This window comes from Euprymna scolopes, chromosome 16, assembly GCF_053919585.1.
Source record: "Euprymna scolopes isolate OS-2025 chromosome 16, ASM5391958v1, whole genome shotgun sequence".
NCBI classification, from domain to species: domain Eukaryota; kingdom Metazoa; phylum Mollusca; class Cephalopoda; order Sepiida; family Sepiolidae; genus Euprymna; species Euprymna scolopes.
The window spans coordinates 52,397,297-52,414,743 of NC_136497.1; the positions used below are offsets into that span (position 1 = coordinate 52,397,297).

General features: G+C 32.2%; 1 protein-coding gene across 9 annotated transcripts in view; it reads left to right on the forward strand.

Moving 5' to 3' along the window:
* LOC145295954 (multiple PDZ domain protein-like) overlaps nt 1-17,447 on the forward strand; it is a 548,951-nt gene that overhangs the window by 449,281 nt on the left and 82,223 nt on the right. For all 9 annotated transcript variants that reach the window (XR_013869923.1, XR_013869924.1, XR_013869925.1 and 6 more), the window contains 2 exons: nt 5,290-5,486; nt 10,949-11,043. Coding sequence is in view for 3 of the 9 variants with exons in the window: in XM_080141856.1 (XP_079997982.1) it covers nt 5,290-5,486; nt 10,949-11,043 (292 nt within the window). In the remaining 6 variants the exon portion in view is untranslated. The remainder of the gene's footprint in view (nt 1-5,289; nt 5,487-10,948; nt 11,044-17,447) is intronic.

Here is a 17,447-nt window from a genome sequence, read left to right on the forward strand (position 1 = left end):
TACTAAAGACATTTTCATTTTTTATTATTCATCTGTTTAATTTAATCTTTTTTTATTATTATTTGTTGATTTCAGCAAACATTCTTATTAGAAGTGATTCTGTGAATCCATAATGGAGACAGCGTTTATGTTAACCCTATCAAGTTTTTGTGTTAGGCTGTGTACGTCAATAAAATATTCTGATCTTATTTTTTTATTTTTATTATATATTCGTTTATTAATATACTATTTAAAAATTTAAAAAAACATTGTAATATGCAACTCAATGTTTATAATACGTGCATTGTTATGGCAACGCGTTAAGAAGTTAATCTAATAAATTGTAAAGCAGAAAAGATTTATATGTAATTAACACCATCGCTGTTAATATAAACATTTATATACTTATTTATCTATTTAATTTAATCATTTTTTTTTTCATTCTCTCTTTATCTACTTGTTGATTTATTATTTAGGTTATTTTTATTTATTTTTAATTAAATTTTAGCAAACTAGTGATGATCTAAATTCTGAATGGAAATGAGTGATGCTTTGAATCTATAATAGACAGTTTAATGTGAAATCTATTTGGATTTCTATTATGTTCTGTTTTCCTTCCTCCCAAGCGCACTCAGCATCTTTCTCTTCGTTTTTTTTTTTTTTTTAAAACTTTGTATTACTGTAGATTAACAACCTTAGCTACTCTCCCCCCCCCCCCGTGAAATTCTACATTTTTTCAGACAAGTACAGGTGAATACCCTGAAAGACTTAGTGGTAAGAAAAAAAAATTATTTCAGAATTTAGAGTGGGGAGTCAGTTTCACATAAATCTATAATATAAAGCTGAATGTCTGTGTGTCTGGTCACGAATAGGCTCCTACATGGTTGACTATTTTAAAAAACTGATTACATATAATGATAGAAGATGTATCGAGACACAGGAATGGGTATGTTTAATCTGGCAGAACGGTGGTTCATTAAAATTGTGGGGTCTGTGTTTGCGTCTGATCCACAAAGTATGGAAATAAATTTAAAAATTAAAAAAAAAACGTTTACAAGTGTTTTTGATATAGATGTACATGAGAATACTTTGATAAGTATGTTTTAACTTAAATAGGGATGGTATAATAAAATTGTGAGGTCTGCGTTCGCGCCTGGCCTCCATGAATTGTAAATAGGCACAAACTTTAATAAAGACTTTTCGTATCTATCTGCATAAGTATACTTTGAAAATCATGTTTCAGTTTGAAGAAATATGGTATAATAAAATTAGGGGGTGTTCGTTCGCGCCTGACCTCCATAGAATGGAAATATGTCAAAAGTTTAACAAGGTTTTTTTAATATAAATCCACAGAATATTGTGATAAGTGTTTCAGTGTGAACAGGTATGGTATAATAGATTATGGAGTTTATCTATTTTATTTTTACTTTCATCATATTTTGCTTTGGTTTTGATACCCCCAAATTCGAAGGTATCTCTTTACAACCCTTCCTTTTCATAACCTATCATACTTTCATAAATCAGAGTCCATTTTTTGTAGGCTATTTTTGAACCCAGTCAACGACGGGTACTTTTGCTAGTTTAATATAAAATAATCGCCCAATTTAAGGCTATTTAGGAGATGAATTCTGTGCTTCGTTTAGGGTTTGTTTGTTTGTTTTAAGCAATTACATGTAGTTTTGTGACCCTTGCCACTCGAACTTAGTGGTAAAAAAAATACTTAATTGCAGTAAAAACTAAGAATAGCTTAGAGATGGAGGATCCTTTTACATTAAACTAGGTGGGGGGGTCGTAAAATACGCTTAAATATGATATTTTAATTTGTCCAGATTTCGTATATATTATTATAGAGTCGTGATTCAAAAGTTTAAAAAAAAAAAAAGTATATGGGTGTCATCAGCTAGAATCAAAACCGAAAGCAAAACTGTGGCATTCAAAGCTGGTGACGTTACCACTGTACCAATGTGACACACATATGAACTCGGTAAAAATAAACTAAGATGAATGTACAAATTGTATAATGATTTTCCCGATTTGGACCCTTTTTTGACCCTTTAAAAACTATTTTAACTGGCAAAAGACCGATAAAATAGTGGCCCGTAAAAAAATCCAATCATTTGCGGGCCCTTAGCACCGCTCTGTGACTTTTAGTTTCGGAAGAGATAGTTTAAAAATATGGACACACACGGACAAACAGTCATAGTTAGTTTTATAAATTAGATTTATATACAAACCTGAATTCAGAATTCTAAATTATTTTTTCTGTTGGTCTTTGGAGGATGTTAACACATAATCACCTTCAAAAAAAAAAAAAAAAAAATTAAGTACAAGATCATTTCAAAATTGTATGCATAGTACATTAGATAATGCCAGGATTTCATTTGATGTTTTGTTTCACTTTTTAAACTTTGAGTAGTGATAGCAGAACAGCAGCACTTTTGAACAACAGATCATGGCTGGACTTTTATACCTTTTGTTTTTTTATTTATTTATTTTTATTTTTTTATTTTTTTGTTGCTACAAATAATGGGAATAAGGGTCCAGAACCTTTTTCATTAAGGCTTGATGTCTAACCTTGGTTGGCCTCTGTCTTGGCTGGAGTGCCACTTCCAGAGATAGGAAGATTTATACTATTGTCTACCTCTTTCCATATAAATCGGTTGAGGCGCCCTTCCTCTACTGAGTGTCGGCCTGTTAATCTTTACTTTTGTTTTTATTCCTATGTTTAATATATCCTAAATCACAATTGCATTTGATAAGTTTTATTCCACACATTTAGAAAGGCACGGCATATAAAATCAACAGCAGGTTCTTTAATATGACATGGACGATTTTTTTTTTTAACCTCAGTTTCCAGTTCAAGTTATTTTATTATTTTTCTTTCTAAGGAAACCATTTTCTTTTGTTAATATTTCTATGTTTCAGTTGATCAGTTTGTGATTCAACTCTTACTTAAGGAATTAACTGTTAAAATACAACTTAATGTCACATCAAATTTTGTGTTAATAAAGCATTGTTTTCTGATGGGAAAAATACTGTTCAAGCAAAGCAATAACTTGATAAGTGTTTTTTGGACTTTGCTGTTGGAAAGAATGTTTAAGAGGTGGTATGTTGACTTTAAATGTGGTCACAAATGATGATGAATGCTCAAATCATCCAAATTCAGAAAAACAAAACTCCAAAAGCTTGTTTTTGTTGATAATAAATGGAAGTTTCATGAGATAGAAGTTGAAGGAATTAAGTTAAAATACAACATTCTACGATTGACTTATTTCCTTTTCAACAGTTAACATTAAACAATGATCGTGATGACAAATTTTATGAAGAAAAATAATAAACATTTCGTAAGTTTCTTGTAAGCACAAGACTAAAACTTTTTATCTTTATTCATATAAGACATTAATATTTTGGTAATTTTTATACAAATCTTTATCTTTTAAGTAAAAATGTAAAATAGAAAGAAAAAACCAATTCGTCTGAGCAGAGATCGTTTTTTTTCTTTTTGATATTTTTTTTGTATTTTTGGGGTTTTTTTTTTTAAATATTTTTTGTTTTTTTTACAATTAAAAAACAAGCCTTTTCTCTAAGGAAAAGGCTGGAAAGACACATTTAAGCACAAATGCAAAACGTTTATCAACTGGATTGGAACAATCATTGAATTTAAAAACTATATAAAAAGAAAATGTGGCATTGGGGAGGAGTGATATAGAGAGAGGAGAAAGTAAGCAGTCAGTCAATTCATCTCTTCAAACATTTTTTCCTTATTGTTACATATTAGAGACTCCAGGTCAATAGCGATTAAGTTAGCTAGTGTGAATTTTGACAATAGTCACACTGAGTGCATGATAAAAGAATCAATTCCATGCTTGAATAAAAGAGGAGTTATGTAAAGTTAGGAGGCACCTGCTCTCGGTAGAGCTGGGTGCAAGGTTCAAGTCATCTGAACTCTGAGTTTTCCTGAACCTGGCAATTCGCCCAAAGCCCTTTGCCCCTCAACGCTATACTGAAAAGTGCCAGACTAGTGAGGTCATCAAGGTGTCCCCATTACAGGACCCCAACCGACGAAACGCTGGAACAAGCGTTCTTCAATTGCAGAAGAATTAGATAGTACTGCGTGTATGTCAACGAGATGATCAGCTTGCATCGATCTCGAGTGGCCTCACCCACTGGACATGTCCTACATCATCCACAGCGCAGAGCCACCATGGGACAGGGAGAGATGAATGATGTTTCTTGCGATCCTGGCTGTTGTCAGAATGGTGATATGGAGTGCAAGAGAAGTGCAGGGTCAAACCTTTTGTTGATCAGGATCTGGTCCTTCTTACAGCACCAACTGATGGTAGAGATCAGATATGATAGGAAAAGATTATACTTCGAGGCCTTTGACTAAAGATGGATAAAGATAGTGAGTCTGTGTGTGCACAAAGTGGCCAGGTTAGAATTCAGGTTCCCTGCCTAAGCATGGTGTACATGATTTCAGATCCTTCCAGACTCCAGACTCTTAAAACAAGCATTTAGACTAGGTTCTTAGCTAGCCGAGTGAATGACCCCTCTATCTCCGATAGGAAACCTTCAAGATACCCACATCCTGATCCTTTCTTTTTCATCTCCGGCTATCCCAATAAACAGTCTTGGAGAAACTTCACATACCCCCTCCCCTAACCCCAGTTTCTTTGCTCCTACCTAGAATTTCAGTTCCATATAGAGAGCAACTTGCTTGTTTTCAACCAACACCAGGCAGGAAAACAGTGGGCATGCTACCATCTAGAGAGGGATGGGAGAGTCTTACTAACATTTTGATAATATTTTTTTGGACGACCCCCCCCCCCCATCCCAAGCCGATGAAATAAGATGAAACAAACGACTTTTTATAAAATTTAGAAATTTATTTTATTGCTTTTAAAAAGTAAAAAATGAAAAAAATAAAAATAAATAAATAAATAAAAACACAAACAAAATATGATTTGGGAATCTTAGGTAGGAGGACTCTCGGTGTGCTTTGAGGTATTGAGGTGAATGAGAACTTTAGCTAGGATTAAGCATAGAGAAGCAAAGATACAGTGACGAGGATGACCATAGACACACACTCCCCAATTTTTGAGTGGCCTTGTGCCTAATTTTTTGTTTATTTATGTTTTGTTTGTAAACTTTCAGAGTAAATAAAACTATAACTCACACAGTAGACAAAGCATATGCAAACACACCCTGCACATATGTATAAACATGTTGATTTCGGTATTAAAAATGTTACATTATGCCTTATGTTATATATTGATTTAAAATTACTTAATTTTTTTTTTTTTTTTTCAGAAAAACTTCAACACAAATATGTTGATCTAAATGGTGATATTGTGTTGGTTGATTTGAACCGGGGTAACAATGGGTTGGGAATAAGTTTGGCTGGGAACAAAGATCGCAGTAAAATGAGTGTTTATGTGGCTGGAGTACAACCAGGAAGTCCTGCTTTTAATGATGGACGTATAAGAGTTGGAGATGAACTACTTGAGGTTAGTAGAAATACATTTTTCTTTTTTGCATTTTCATTTTTATCATTGTTACATTGCAATCTTTGGTATAAAAAAACTTATTAGTTGAAGCATGAAAACTCTATTTACAGATAAAACACTTATTTCTGTCAGTTCTTTGGATTTAAGTAGATAGGAAACATTGGTATACAGAAATAATGTTATTTATTTTGTGTACTGTTAATCATATACATTATATTCTTGGTTAATGTAATATTATAAGTTAAAAAAAAAAGTGGATTTGGGAGTATTTACCATCTAGACATGAAGGTAATATCTAGAAAGGTAGCCTCCTGAGCACCAAACATAACCAATCACTATTATCGTAGGTCACATCCTGGAACAAATGATTTATTAATATATGATATGAGTTTATGTTGATGTAGTAAAGACCGAATGTTCACCTTGAGACATCCAAATAAAAGGTGCGCAAAATGTTTTGTGCATAGGGATCGATGCAGATCATCTGATCAAAATAATGAATATAACATGACTGTATTATGGATCAATCAAAAGTGCCCTCGCTAAAATGAATTTATTCAAGGCTATAAAAGAGCAAGGAATCCAGAAAGTAATTAGCAGGATTCCGACAGCTGGATATCAAACACTTTTTTTTACAGTTTCTCTACTCACTTCACCTCTATTGGCATCACTTCCAAAAGATTGTTTCATCACCACATATTTAACTTCCTCAATCGGAACATTTACATTTCACCACACACACACACACACACACACACACACACACCCACACACACATACTTACTCACTGATACAGATTCACTGGAATATTTCAGATAAGTTTTTTTTTTTTCTTACATCCTTTTTTTTCTTATTGCGTAAATGAATGTTTCCATTAGCAATTCATTTTTCATATTTACTTACCACAAACATTAACAACTGCACCCACATGCATAATACACTGCATCTAAAATACCCAACCAATTCTTTTTTTTTTTTTTTGCCCCCCCCCCCCCCCCCCCCGACAAAAGGAGGGTGGACCTGTAAATTCACGATTGACCATTCGTCCGTTCGCACTTTACTCAATAACTACACCTTGGAATTTTTTGAAATTTTGCACAAACATTAAACATGATATGAGTAAAAAAGTAACAGAATGGGTTCTCCGTGAAAACTCTGGTTGCCTCCCTAGAGGTGCCTTTCGGGTTAAAATGGCTAAAATTGACACTTTTGTGCTTATCAAAAAAAAAAAAATTGATGCCTTGGATTTTTATAAAACTTTCTGAAAAGTTGTAACTAACTGATTTCTATATAATTTTGTTTGTCTATATTTCGCAATAACTCTTGGGTGTGCCCTAGGGGGCTCTTTTAGGGCTAATAAAAACACTCCATTTTTGGGACTATTTTACCATATTTGTCCAAAATTTTCTGTGTATGTCTATTTAGCAGTTTTGCATGGTGCTGAACTCAAATTTAAATATGTTAAGGCCTTGGAGACTTTTGGGGCTAAATGTGGGGAGTGGGGGGGGGCAAATGATGGACAGTGATTTCTTTTTTTTTTCATAGTGCAGAACTCAAATTTACATATGTTAAGGCCTAAAACTGCACTGTTTGTTCATTTTCACCTGGATTTGAGTCCTTCTGGGGACTTTTGGGGCTAAATGGGAGGGGGGGCTGAACTTAGTCACTTTTTTATGCCTCGTTCACTGTGCACTCACTAGGGACTATGCATGCTTTACTTGTTTTTATCACAACGAATTTGAACACCAAACATTTTTACTTGTTCCAAAGTTTACATGTATATTTTTGTATGTTTGAAAAAATATAATCTTTTCACTTTATTCCTTTTTATATTGTTTTGTTACTTGTTTTTTAATTTATGAAACATTTAAGGCAAGTTATCCATTAGACTGGCCCATTTGATATAATTATAAGAGTGTTTGCTAATTGGCCGAGAGACTAAGATTCAATCTTTATTAGTGATACCGAAGACTTTTTTAAAAAATAGTACTTGGACCCCCCCCTTGTTAAACATTAAGCATTATAAAGTGAAAATCAAGGGTGAGTGAAGTAATCTTGGGAGAGAAATGGCGCCCTCCCTTATACCTTGGTGTAGTAGTAAATAAAATAGGAGTCTTTGGTTCCCATTCAGCTATGGTCGATCATTTTTTTTTTTTTTTTTTTTTTTACAAGCCTTACACTTGACTTATGCTTTTTGTTAATAATTGAAAATGTTATGTTTACCTAGTTTTTTTAAATAGAAATTCTAAATATTAATTTTAGTTTTTATTTATCTAAAAACCTAGATTAATAGAACAAAAATCAAATGCGTATTTATCAAACATACCGTTGTAACTTTTGAATCCTCATCATCACCTTTTTATCTTTCAAAAAGGATATAATTAGCAATGTGGTGATTCAGGTAGAAAAAGAACCACCAACGCGATATTATAATGAAAGAAAAACAAGATTATTGTGATCAGGATATGATTAGGGAGAGACAGACCTTATGTATTTTAACAATATTCATCCTAAGCTAGTTGAACCGGCTTCCTCCAAAGGAGGATGTGTCAAAGGAATATCAAATTCACAAGCAATCACATATCCCAATCAGGGGTTAGGTTTTTGCAGTTCTTGCTGGGAGTTGTTAATATCCTCCTACATACAGTGGCTGGTATTCCTAAATGGTACTAATCAGAATCAACTTTGGTGATCTAACAAGAACTGGTGTGTCAACATGGTTATGCAATATCTATAGACAGACCTTAATGAGGAATCACTAAGGTCCAAAGCAAGTTCCTCAATAAATAATTTTCCATAGAAAAGTCCACATAGGAAAAGGAGTTTAAAAGTATTCTATTACATATCTGTGAGGAACACACAGCAATTATATGTAATTATGAGAACAAATGGTACACACATGTTGCTTGGAAATTAGAATGTTTGTTTTATTTTTGGACTTAAAACTGTCAACACTGAAGTAATTTTTGAACAGAACTAAAATTTATAGTATTATGGTTTCTCTAGATCTTAAACAGTATTTATTGTAGAAGCCACTAACTTGGAGAATAATCAAATGTTCTGGTGTGGTTGTTAAACAAAGAAGAAATTTTGTTTATAATTTGCAACTTAAATGTTTATAGAATGTTGCATCTCTTTTTGGCTTCAGGTTAAATTTTAACTGATATTTTTTTTTGTTATATTCTATATTAAAAAAAAAATAGATGTTCATAACGGTTGTAAATTTTATCCATTAATTCACATGTTTAAAAAAAAAATGGTGAATAACAAAAAATTTAATTTTAATTGGACGATTCTAATATTTTTCCCAGATTCAGATACAATTACTGATTCTAATTTTTTTCAATTTCTAAATATTTAGCTATACAGTATTTTTATTATTTTCTTTAAAAGCACATGTAATATGTGCATATATTTTCGCATATGTAAAAATAAACTTGGGGGAGGTTATTCCATAGATTTTAGCTTTGTTAATACTTTAAAATCAATAAACAGTTAGCATTTTATTATTGGTACTAACAATGAAAAATCTTATTTTTAATAGACAAAAAAAAAAAATCAGATGAAAGAATCGTTTTTGGAATCGGAAAATAAGCATAATTTTTTTCTGATACCAATTCCAATACCCTTTTTGGTTCCTAATTCAATGCCGGGCACCCAGGCTAGTCTGTTAATTGATGCATAAAATAGCAACTTTTTTTTTTTTGTTTAAATATTTATACCTGATGCTACCAGATTAGGCTGTCTGAAGATACTGGCTTTCTAACCTAAAATGCAATGAACATTGGCGTTTGTTAACCTTCCATTTACAAAATTCAATCATGTTCTAAAAAGTTAAAAACAAAAAAACAATTTTCTTCTACAAAACATCTAAGCTAAACATAAATAAATATTTAAAAATATAAAAATCTTGAAGCATAAAAACTTCTAAAATTATTGGATTCTACATTAAATAACTCCAAAAGAGTTGATATGTTGTAATAAAGCTAGAAAATGAATAAATATTTGAGGATATAAAGAACTTGAGGCATAAAAACTTTCTAAAATTACTGGATTCAACATTAATAAACCGAGAAGGGGTTGATATACCATTAAACAAAACAATCAAACTAAATGGCTAGGGTTGATATACGGTAAAAAAAAAAAAAAAAAAAATCACTGAACATCATGAATAAATATTTGGAGATGCAAAGAATTTTAAGCATCATTATTTTCATGTCTCTTCTGTCTGCTAAAACAATTGTAATAGTCCAAGTTAATATTTTGAGGTTGTAAAATAATACATATATATAGTCATCCACATACAATACTGTTTTATTGTATCATCAGTGTGGCTAGACTAGCACCTTTTCCTAGCCATGGATTGAACCTACAACTATTGTGTTTATAGTCGGCAGTTCTAACTACAGGACCATGGATTGGTGTTCATAACTGTCTCATCAAATGTCTATTAAATAAACATTTGTCCATCTCTTTTACACTGCTGGAGATGCTAGTTTGTTTACAAACAAACAAACAGTGAGCCTCACTTAATAGCTAAATAAGCAGCAAGTGAGATACATTTATGACAGTACTCAACTCAAAGAAGATGGCTTAATATATAGTCATCTACATACAGTACTGTTTCATTGTATTACAACTCATCAGTGCAGCTAGACCAGCACGTTTTCCTAGCCGTGCATTGAACTTAAAACCATTGCGTTGATAGTCGGCATTTCTAACCACAGGACCCTGGATCAGTGCTTGTAAACGTCTAATCAAAAGTTTATTAAATAAACATTCGCCCATCACTTTTACAGCGCTCAAGCTGCTAGTTTATTTACAAACAAACAAACAGCGAGCGAGATATATATATATTCACCATACATTAACATACTTATCAAAATAAGGCTGAAAAACAGCCAAAAACTTTGTTCTTTTAGAAAAAAGATTTTTTTAAAATATTTTGTATTCCTATATGTCAACAAATAAGAAATAGAGAAAAGATATAAACATTTATATATTTTTCTTATATATATATAGTAAGAAAATATTGCAAGTAAGCCACACAGATGTTTGTTTTATTTTCAAGGAAAATCATTAGCCTAATTAGTTTACTAAACTCTAGTTACATATTGGACACTGAAGTAAATACTGAAAATATATATGTAATATATTATGCAAACATACACCCTTGATCAAAAATGACAGATAAAAGTATGCTTTGCCAATGTTAGTATTAATATTCATATAACCAATTTTTTTCTGTTTAAACTGTCCTGTTCGAGACTTTTGCTTTGTCTTTTTTCTTTCATCTTCACCAATTAAGATGCTATTTTATATGAATATTAATGTGAACACTGGCATAGCGTTTTTTTTGTTTTTTTTATAACGGAAGGTGTACGTACGCATGTAATGGATAAACAGAAAGTATGTGAAGTGATTGGATATTTTATTAAAATGCTTTTCTTTTTTTTTTTCAGGTGAATGGACAAATTCTATTTGGCCGAAGCCATTTGAATGCCTCTGCTATTATAAAAGGACTTTCCCAGCCAGTTCTAAAAGTTGTTTTACTTAGGTAATTGGATTTTATTCCTTGAATTTGTTTTTAAAATGCAAATCCTAGACTGAAAAAGAGTTTTATGTGATTGAGGCCAGTGAAATTAGACCTCATTGATAATTCAATATATCAGATTTTGTTTGGAAAGGAGGTATTTATTTCTCTCCTACAGTGATAAATTTGACACACGGGCCAGAAAGTAAGATTCTAAAGTCAGTAACTTCAAGGAGGGGCACTATCACCTGCAAAAATTGCCACGGCAACCCCATTGACAATTCTTGGTAGAGGTGTCTCAGGCAGTTAACAATAAACTAACCCTTCTCTAAGAGAAAAGGCAAAGCCTGAGAGGGTTGACCTCCTAGAACTGCACAGAACCAGCAATCAACAGGGACCAGGCCATTACAGGAATGGTCTAATCTCTGTTGATTTCGGGTGTCCGAGGGAAATAAATCCTTGGCGAGGGATTTTGTTTGGAAAGAAATCAGTTAATGTAGTTTATATTCATAGTTTTTGATGTAAAAACAAATGTCTTACTCATCATCATTCATTTTATCATTTTACTTTACGCCTACAAAACAAACTAGTCTACAAACCATCCGTATACAAAATATGTACGGCTTCAGCATAGAATGACTCAACAGTTGTTGACATGCCATAAAACTCCACATCCAACCTAATTAGTTTCTTTTTTTTTACCCTCAGAAAACCTGTAATCTGATAAAATAAAGAAAACAATTTTTAATGTTGTTACTTATTCAAACATTATGCAACTTTGAAGGGAGGAGATACCATAGATTTCTCTGAGATAAATAATGTGATCACATTTCTAACTTATTGATTTCAACTTTTTTTTTCTTAGGAAATTTAAACAGCTTTGCTTGTTACCTGAATGTCTCTTTGTTCATCTATCTCCATTTAAAAAGAAAGTTCTTTCTCTCAAATTTGGCTTTCTCTATTCAAAACCTCACTCCGCCCACCAGAAAAAAATCCTAGCACACAGATTGTCAGTATAGAACCAATTTGGAAACACATTGCCTTTGTCTTGGAGCAGAGCCAGCCATTAACTTGTCAGTCTTTTATAAAGAATTTTTTTTTGTTATTTTTGGCTAGTAATCCCAAATCGTTCTTAGTAACTTCTAATTAATTGTGCATTAAAATAACAGACATGTTTCGTTTAGATTATTTGTTGAAGCCCTTTTTTTTCCTATATTTGTTACGTTTCATCCTGAGAGATGGGGGTACAGAATGGTCTACTAACACAGGGATTCCCAACCAGTGTCCACGTGGACCCCTGGAGGGCGATAGTAACTTTAAGGAAGCTCACAATAGACAAAAATTGTACTTGAAAGGTCCGTGGTAAGTAGTAAAGGTGTCCATATGGAAATCTATTCAATATAAATATTAATGCATATAACAGCTACAGTGGCAGGTCTCCATCTGTCAGGGCCGATTATGGGTGATACATTCTTTACCTAGCTGTCCGGAGTGTTCTCTCTAGGTTGTAGGATTAGTTGGTTGAGGTATTGTTGGATGCTTGCCTGAGCGGTGCTATATGTAGCACACTGCTCCTCTTCATGTCGCGAATGAATCCAAAGAAATAGTAAAGCTATTACAGTTTAGCGCCAATGTAGATGCAGAAACTGTCAGAATGAAGTTGTCAGCGATGTCAAACTGCATTATTTAGAAAAAATTATTTACCCAGCACTGTCATAGTGGAGACATATTGACAAGCGAAAAGCTTAGAGTAAAAATAATCCAAAATATAGTCATATTTATAATTTTTTTAAATAGGGGTTTTCAAAAATAAATTTTGCAGGAATGTGAAATCTCCGCTTGCTTTTTAATCCAGAAAAAGCAGATTTCTTAAATTGCAAGAGGCTCTCCTGGATGTGAGTGCTGTTTTTTGGTCAAAATCTGTTTGTTTGTTTTTTTGTTTTTTGGTTTTTTTTTTGGTTTTTTTAATAAAAAAAGGTTGGTTTCTGTCAAATCGCTGGAGCCTTACCTCCTTATTTTTTTATTACTATTTGGCTGGATCTTATTTAATTTTCTCTTTTCCCTCTCTCTCTCTCTCTCTCTCTCTCTCATTTTCTTTTTCTTTTCTTGTTTTCTCTCTCATTCTCTTCTGCTTCCACCTTTATTTTCTCTTTTATGACAGTTCTCTCTGAAAACTGAAAATGCTAATTTTGCTACGAATGCTGCAACTTCAAATGATTTATGATAGGGGTAGGGGAGTTAGATGACTTTTGTTTCATCAAAGAGTGACTATCTGTCTCTTCTCCCATACCACATCCTCATATGTGCACTTTTATCTTGGTTGAAACTGATTGGAGTTGTTTAGGAAAAAAGATTTTTTATTTTTTGCTGTAGTTTTACACACACAAGATGGATTGAGAAAATCATCTCAATTTCAACTTTTTTGCTATTGACTACTCACATTTCTGGTTTTAATTTAATTTTATTTTTTGATTAATTTTATTTTTGATTTAATTTTATTTTTATTGATTTGATTAATAGAACATTTTAAAATGTAATAATTTAATGATGTTTTACTAAAAATGGATGACCAAAATTATGCCCAATCAATCAACTGACTGCTCCTGCTGTTTGTCATGTAGAAACATGTAAAGTTGCTTAATCAGCAGGAACTGAATCAGACAATTTAGTCATGCCGGATTTTAGTTGTACATGAGGTGCTTTACTAAAAATACAATTATTTGCTACTGCTGTTGATTTGCTATTAAAACAACTTCAACACAAACGAACTATTGGGTTTGTCAGCGCAAAATATTGTAAAAATCTGTTGTAGTATTATCAAAATAAACAATAAAATGAATTTACTTACAAGTTTCAGTCAAGATGTTATTTTTTTGGCAAATATATATTTAGATTTCGTATAAAATATTTACAAAAAATACATTATTTTTTAAAATATTTTCTTTTAAGGCAGAAAATAAATAGATATATATTTATTTACATAATTAACTCCTTAAAGACTGAAACAATTATTTTTTTCTAATTGTGTGTGCCACATTTTTCAGGGTTTTTTTTTTTTTTTGCATTAAAAATCTTGAAATCTTTTAGTCATGCCTTGATTTTACTAATTGTGCACGACTAAAAATTAAACCTGGTCTAATTAAATTTTAAAAAACTGAGACAATTATTTGACACACTGTATTGGAAAAAATAATTCTCAGTCATTAAGAGTTTAATTTGTCAAAGCAACTTCGACAGTTTCAAGTTTGATTTTAAAAATAAAACAAAAAACAAGAAATAGTCAATAACAATAAGAAACTTTTACAAAGATTTTCTAGTGTTATTGTTACAACATTCAAATTTTAAAGAAAAGGTCACTTGTAAAATTTAATTTGCCAAAAAAAGCGAAAAAAAATCTCTCAGCTGAAAGTTGTGACTAAATCTGTTTGTTTTTTATTTTTATTTATTTTTTTTTTACAAAAAAGTGGCACACTGGGTTAAAAAAAAAATCAGTCTAAAGATTTGCCAAAAATAATCACAACTGTGACTTAAGTAGTTTTGTCTATTTTAATATTTTTTGTGGTAACTGCCTCAGTAGATCACCCATGTAGGAGGGTATATTTGATAAAAATCGAGTCTTTAGTAAATATCTTTTTAGGTATGGATTTAAAAATATATTTGCCAAAAATAACCTCTCAAAACTTGAGTAAATTCGTTTTATTGTTTATTACAAAATTGTTTTACAATATTTTATGCTGACAGACCCAGTTGATCGCCTGCATCGAAGTTGCTTTAATCAGCAGCTGCGGCAATTAGTCGTACATTGATCATGCATAATTTTTAGTAAAACTGTAATTTAATGTATATTTATCAAAGTGAAAACCATACACAGGCACACAAGATCATGCCTAATAGTTCTGTTAATTGAGATATATATATATAATTAAAAGACTCTGTAGACTGTCTGCCCTTGCTTGAATCTTGTCCACTAAAACACAGTAATATATATATATATATATATATATATATATATATATATATATATATACACTAGCAGTTAAGCCCGGCTTTGCTCGGCCCTATGTACTGTTCATAACTGTATGTGCATATGTATATATATATATTAAAAAGTTTGACTTATAGCCAGCTAACATATATCTATAATTTCAAGTGTTTACACCCAAAATTGGCCGAGGAGTTTGGTAGAGTCTGCAAAGGTAAACTCTTTCAACTTTGACCTCTTAGCAGCCAACTTTTCGCCCAAAACTGATTTAAAAGCTTGCTGCATGTCTGAATATCCTTTATGTAAAATTTCAAATGTTAGGACCCAAAATTGGCTGAATAGTTTGCTAGAGACTGCAAAGGTAAAATCTTTTAAACTTTGATGCTTTGACAACCAAAATTTCGACCGAAAAACGATTTAAAAGCTTGCCCTATATCTGAAGGCAGTCGTGTAAAATTTCAAATGTTTAGACCAAAAATTGGCTGAGTAATTTGGTAGAGACTGCAGAAGTCAAATTTTTTTTAACTTTGACCCCAATTTTTACCCTATAATATTTGTGTTGGGCTCAAATAATTAAAAAGTTTGATCCGCATCCAAGTAACCTACAACTAAAATTTCAAGTGTTTAGACCCAAAATTGGCAGAGGAGTTTGGTAGAGTGTTCAAAGGTTAAATTGTTGAACTTTGACCCCTTTACAGCCAAATATCTGACCGAAAACCAATTAAAAAGATTTTTCCAAATCTCAATACCTCTAATGTCAAATCTCGAGTCTGTAGACTGAAAATTGACAGTGTAGGTTGGTAGGGAAATGTACACACACAAATACATACGGACAATATCACTTTTATAGATATACTAGTATTTCAGCCCGGCGTTGCCCGGGTGTTTAGATGTGCATGTTGAGCAAAAGAAAAGAAAAAGTGGTAGTAGGAAGGCAGGCTTGAATCCGTACCGGGAAGGAGGAAAAGAAAAAAACCTGACATCGGATGAAAGGTCGAACTTCAAAATGATACTGATCTTGTAAAAATCCGTCGCCTCTGTCAAAAGTTTTAGACACACATGCAAACATAAATTTATATTAGACACACATACATACATACATTTATATATTGGTAACTAAAAATTTTCAACCCAAACCGATTAAAAAGCTTGCCCTATCTCTGAATACCCTTTTTGTAAAATTTCAAATGTTTAGACCAGAAATTGTTTGAATAATTTGGTAGAGACCACAGACGTCAATTCTTTTTAACTTTGAGCCCTATTATGACCCCTTAACATTTATTGTTTTGGGCTCAAATCAAGTTATTAAGTTAGATCCATGTCCAAAGGACCTATATCTAAAATTTCAAGTGTTTAGACCCAAAATTGTCGAAGGAGTTTTGTAGAGTTCTCAAAGGTCAAATCGTTGAACTTTGACCCCTTAACAGTCAAATTTTTGACTGAAAAGATTTTCCCAAATGTCAGTACCCCGTTTATCAAATTTCGAGTTTGTAGACTTAAAATTGACAGTTATTGCATAGGGAAATGTACACACACAGACACATTCACTTTTATATATATATATATATATATATATATATATATATATATATATATATATATATATACTAGCATTTCAGTCCGGCATTGCCCGGGTGTTTGGATGTGCATGTTGAGCAAAAAAAAAAAAAAAAAAAAAAAAGTTGTAGTAGGAAGGCAGGCTCGAGCCCGTACCGCAAAGGAGGAAAAGAACAGAAAAAAAAAACCTGACGTCTTTGTGGTTACGACCACCGCCAAACCTGAAGTGACTCATGTTTAAAATAAGGCTAGATAATCGAAAGGAGAGGATAACTTTAAAAAATATCGGCGAAAAAAGCGACCCCCCCCCCCCGTAGAAAAGTGCCTGGTTGAAGGTGAAGATATTAATGTTTTTAGCCAATTTTTCGATATTTGTCGTATGAAAGGTTGAACTTTAAAACGATACTGATCTTGGTAAAATCCATCGCCTTTGTCGAAAGTTTTTGGCACACATGCATACATACATACATTTATATATTGGTAACTGAAAATTTTCAACCCAAACCGATGAAAGAGCTTGCCCTATCTCTGAATACCCTTTATGTAAAATTTCAAATGTTTAGACCAGAAATTGTCAGTAATTTGGTAGAGACCGAAGCGGTCAAATTGTTTTTAACTTTGACCCCTATTATAACCCCTTTACATTTGTTTTGGGCTCAAATCAAGTTATTAAGTTAGATCCATGTCCAAGAAACCTATATCTAAAATTTCAAATGTTTAGACCGAAAATTGTCAGAGGAGTTTGGTAGAGTTCTCAAAAGTCAAATCGTTGAACTTTGACCCCTTAACAGCCTAATTTCTGGCCGAAAACCGATCACAAAGTTTTTCCCAAATGTCAGTACTCTGTATATAAAATTTCGAGTCTGTAGACTTAAAATTGACAAAGTTA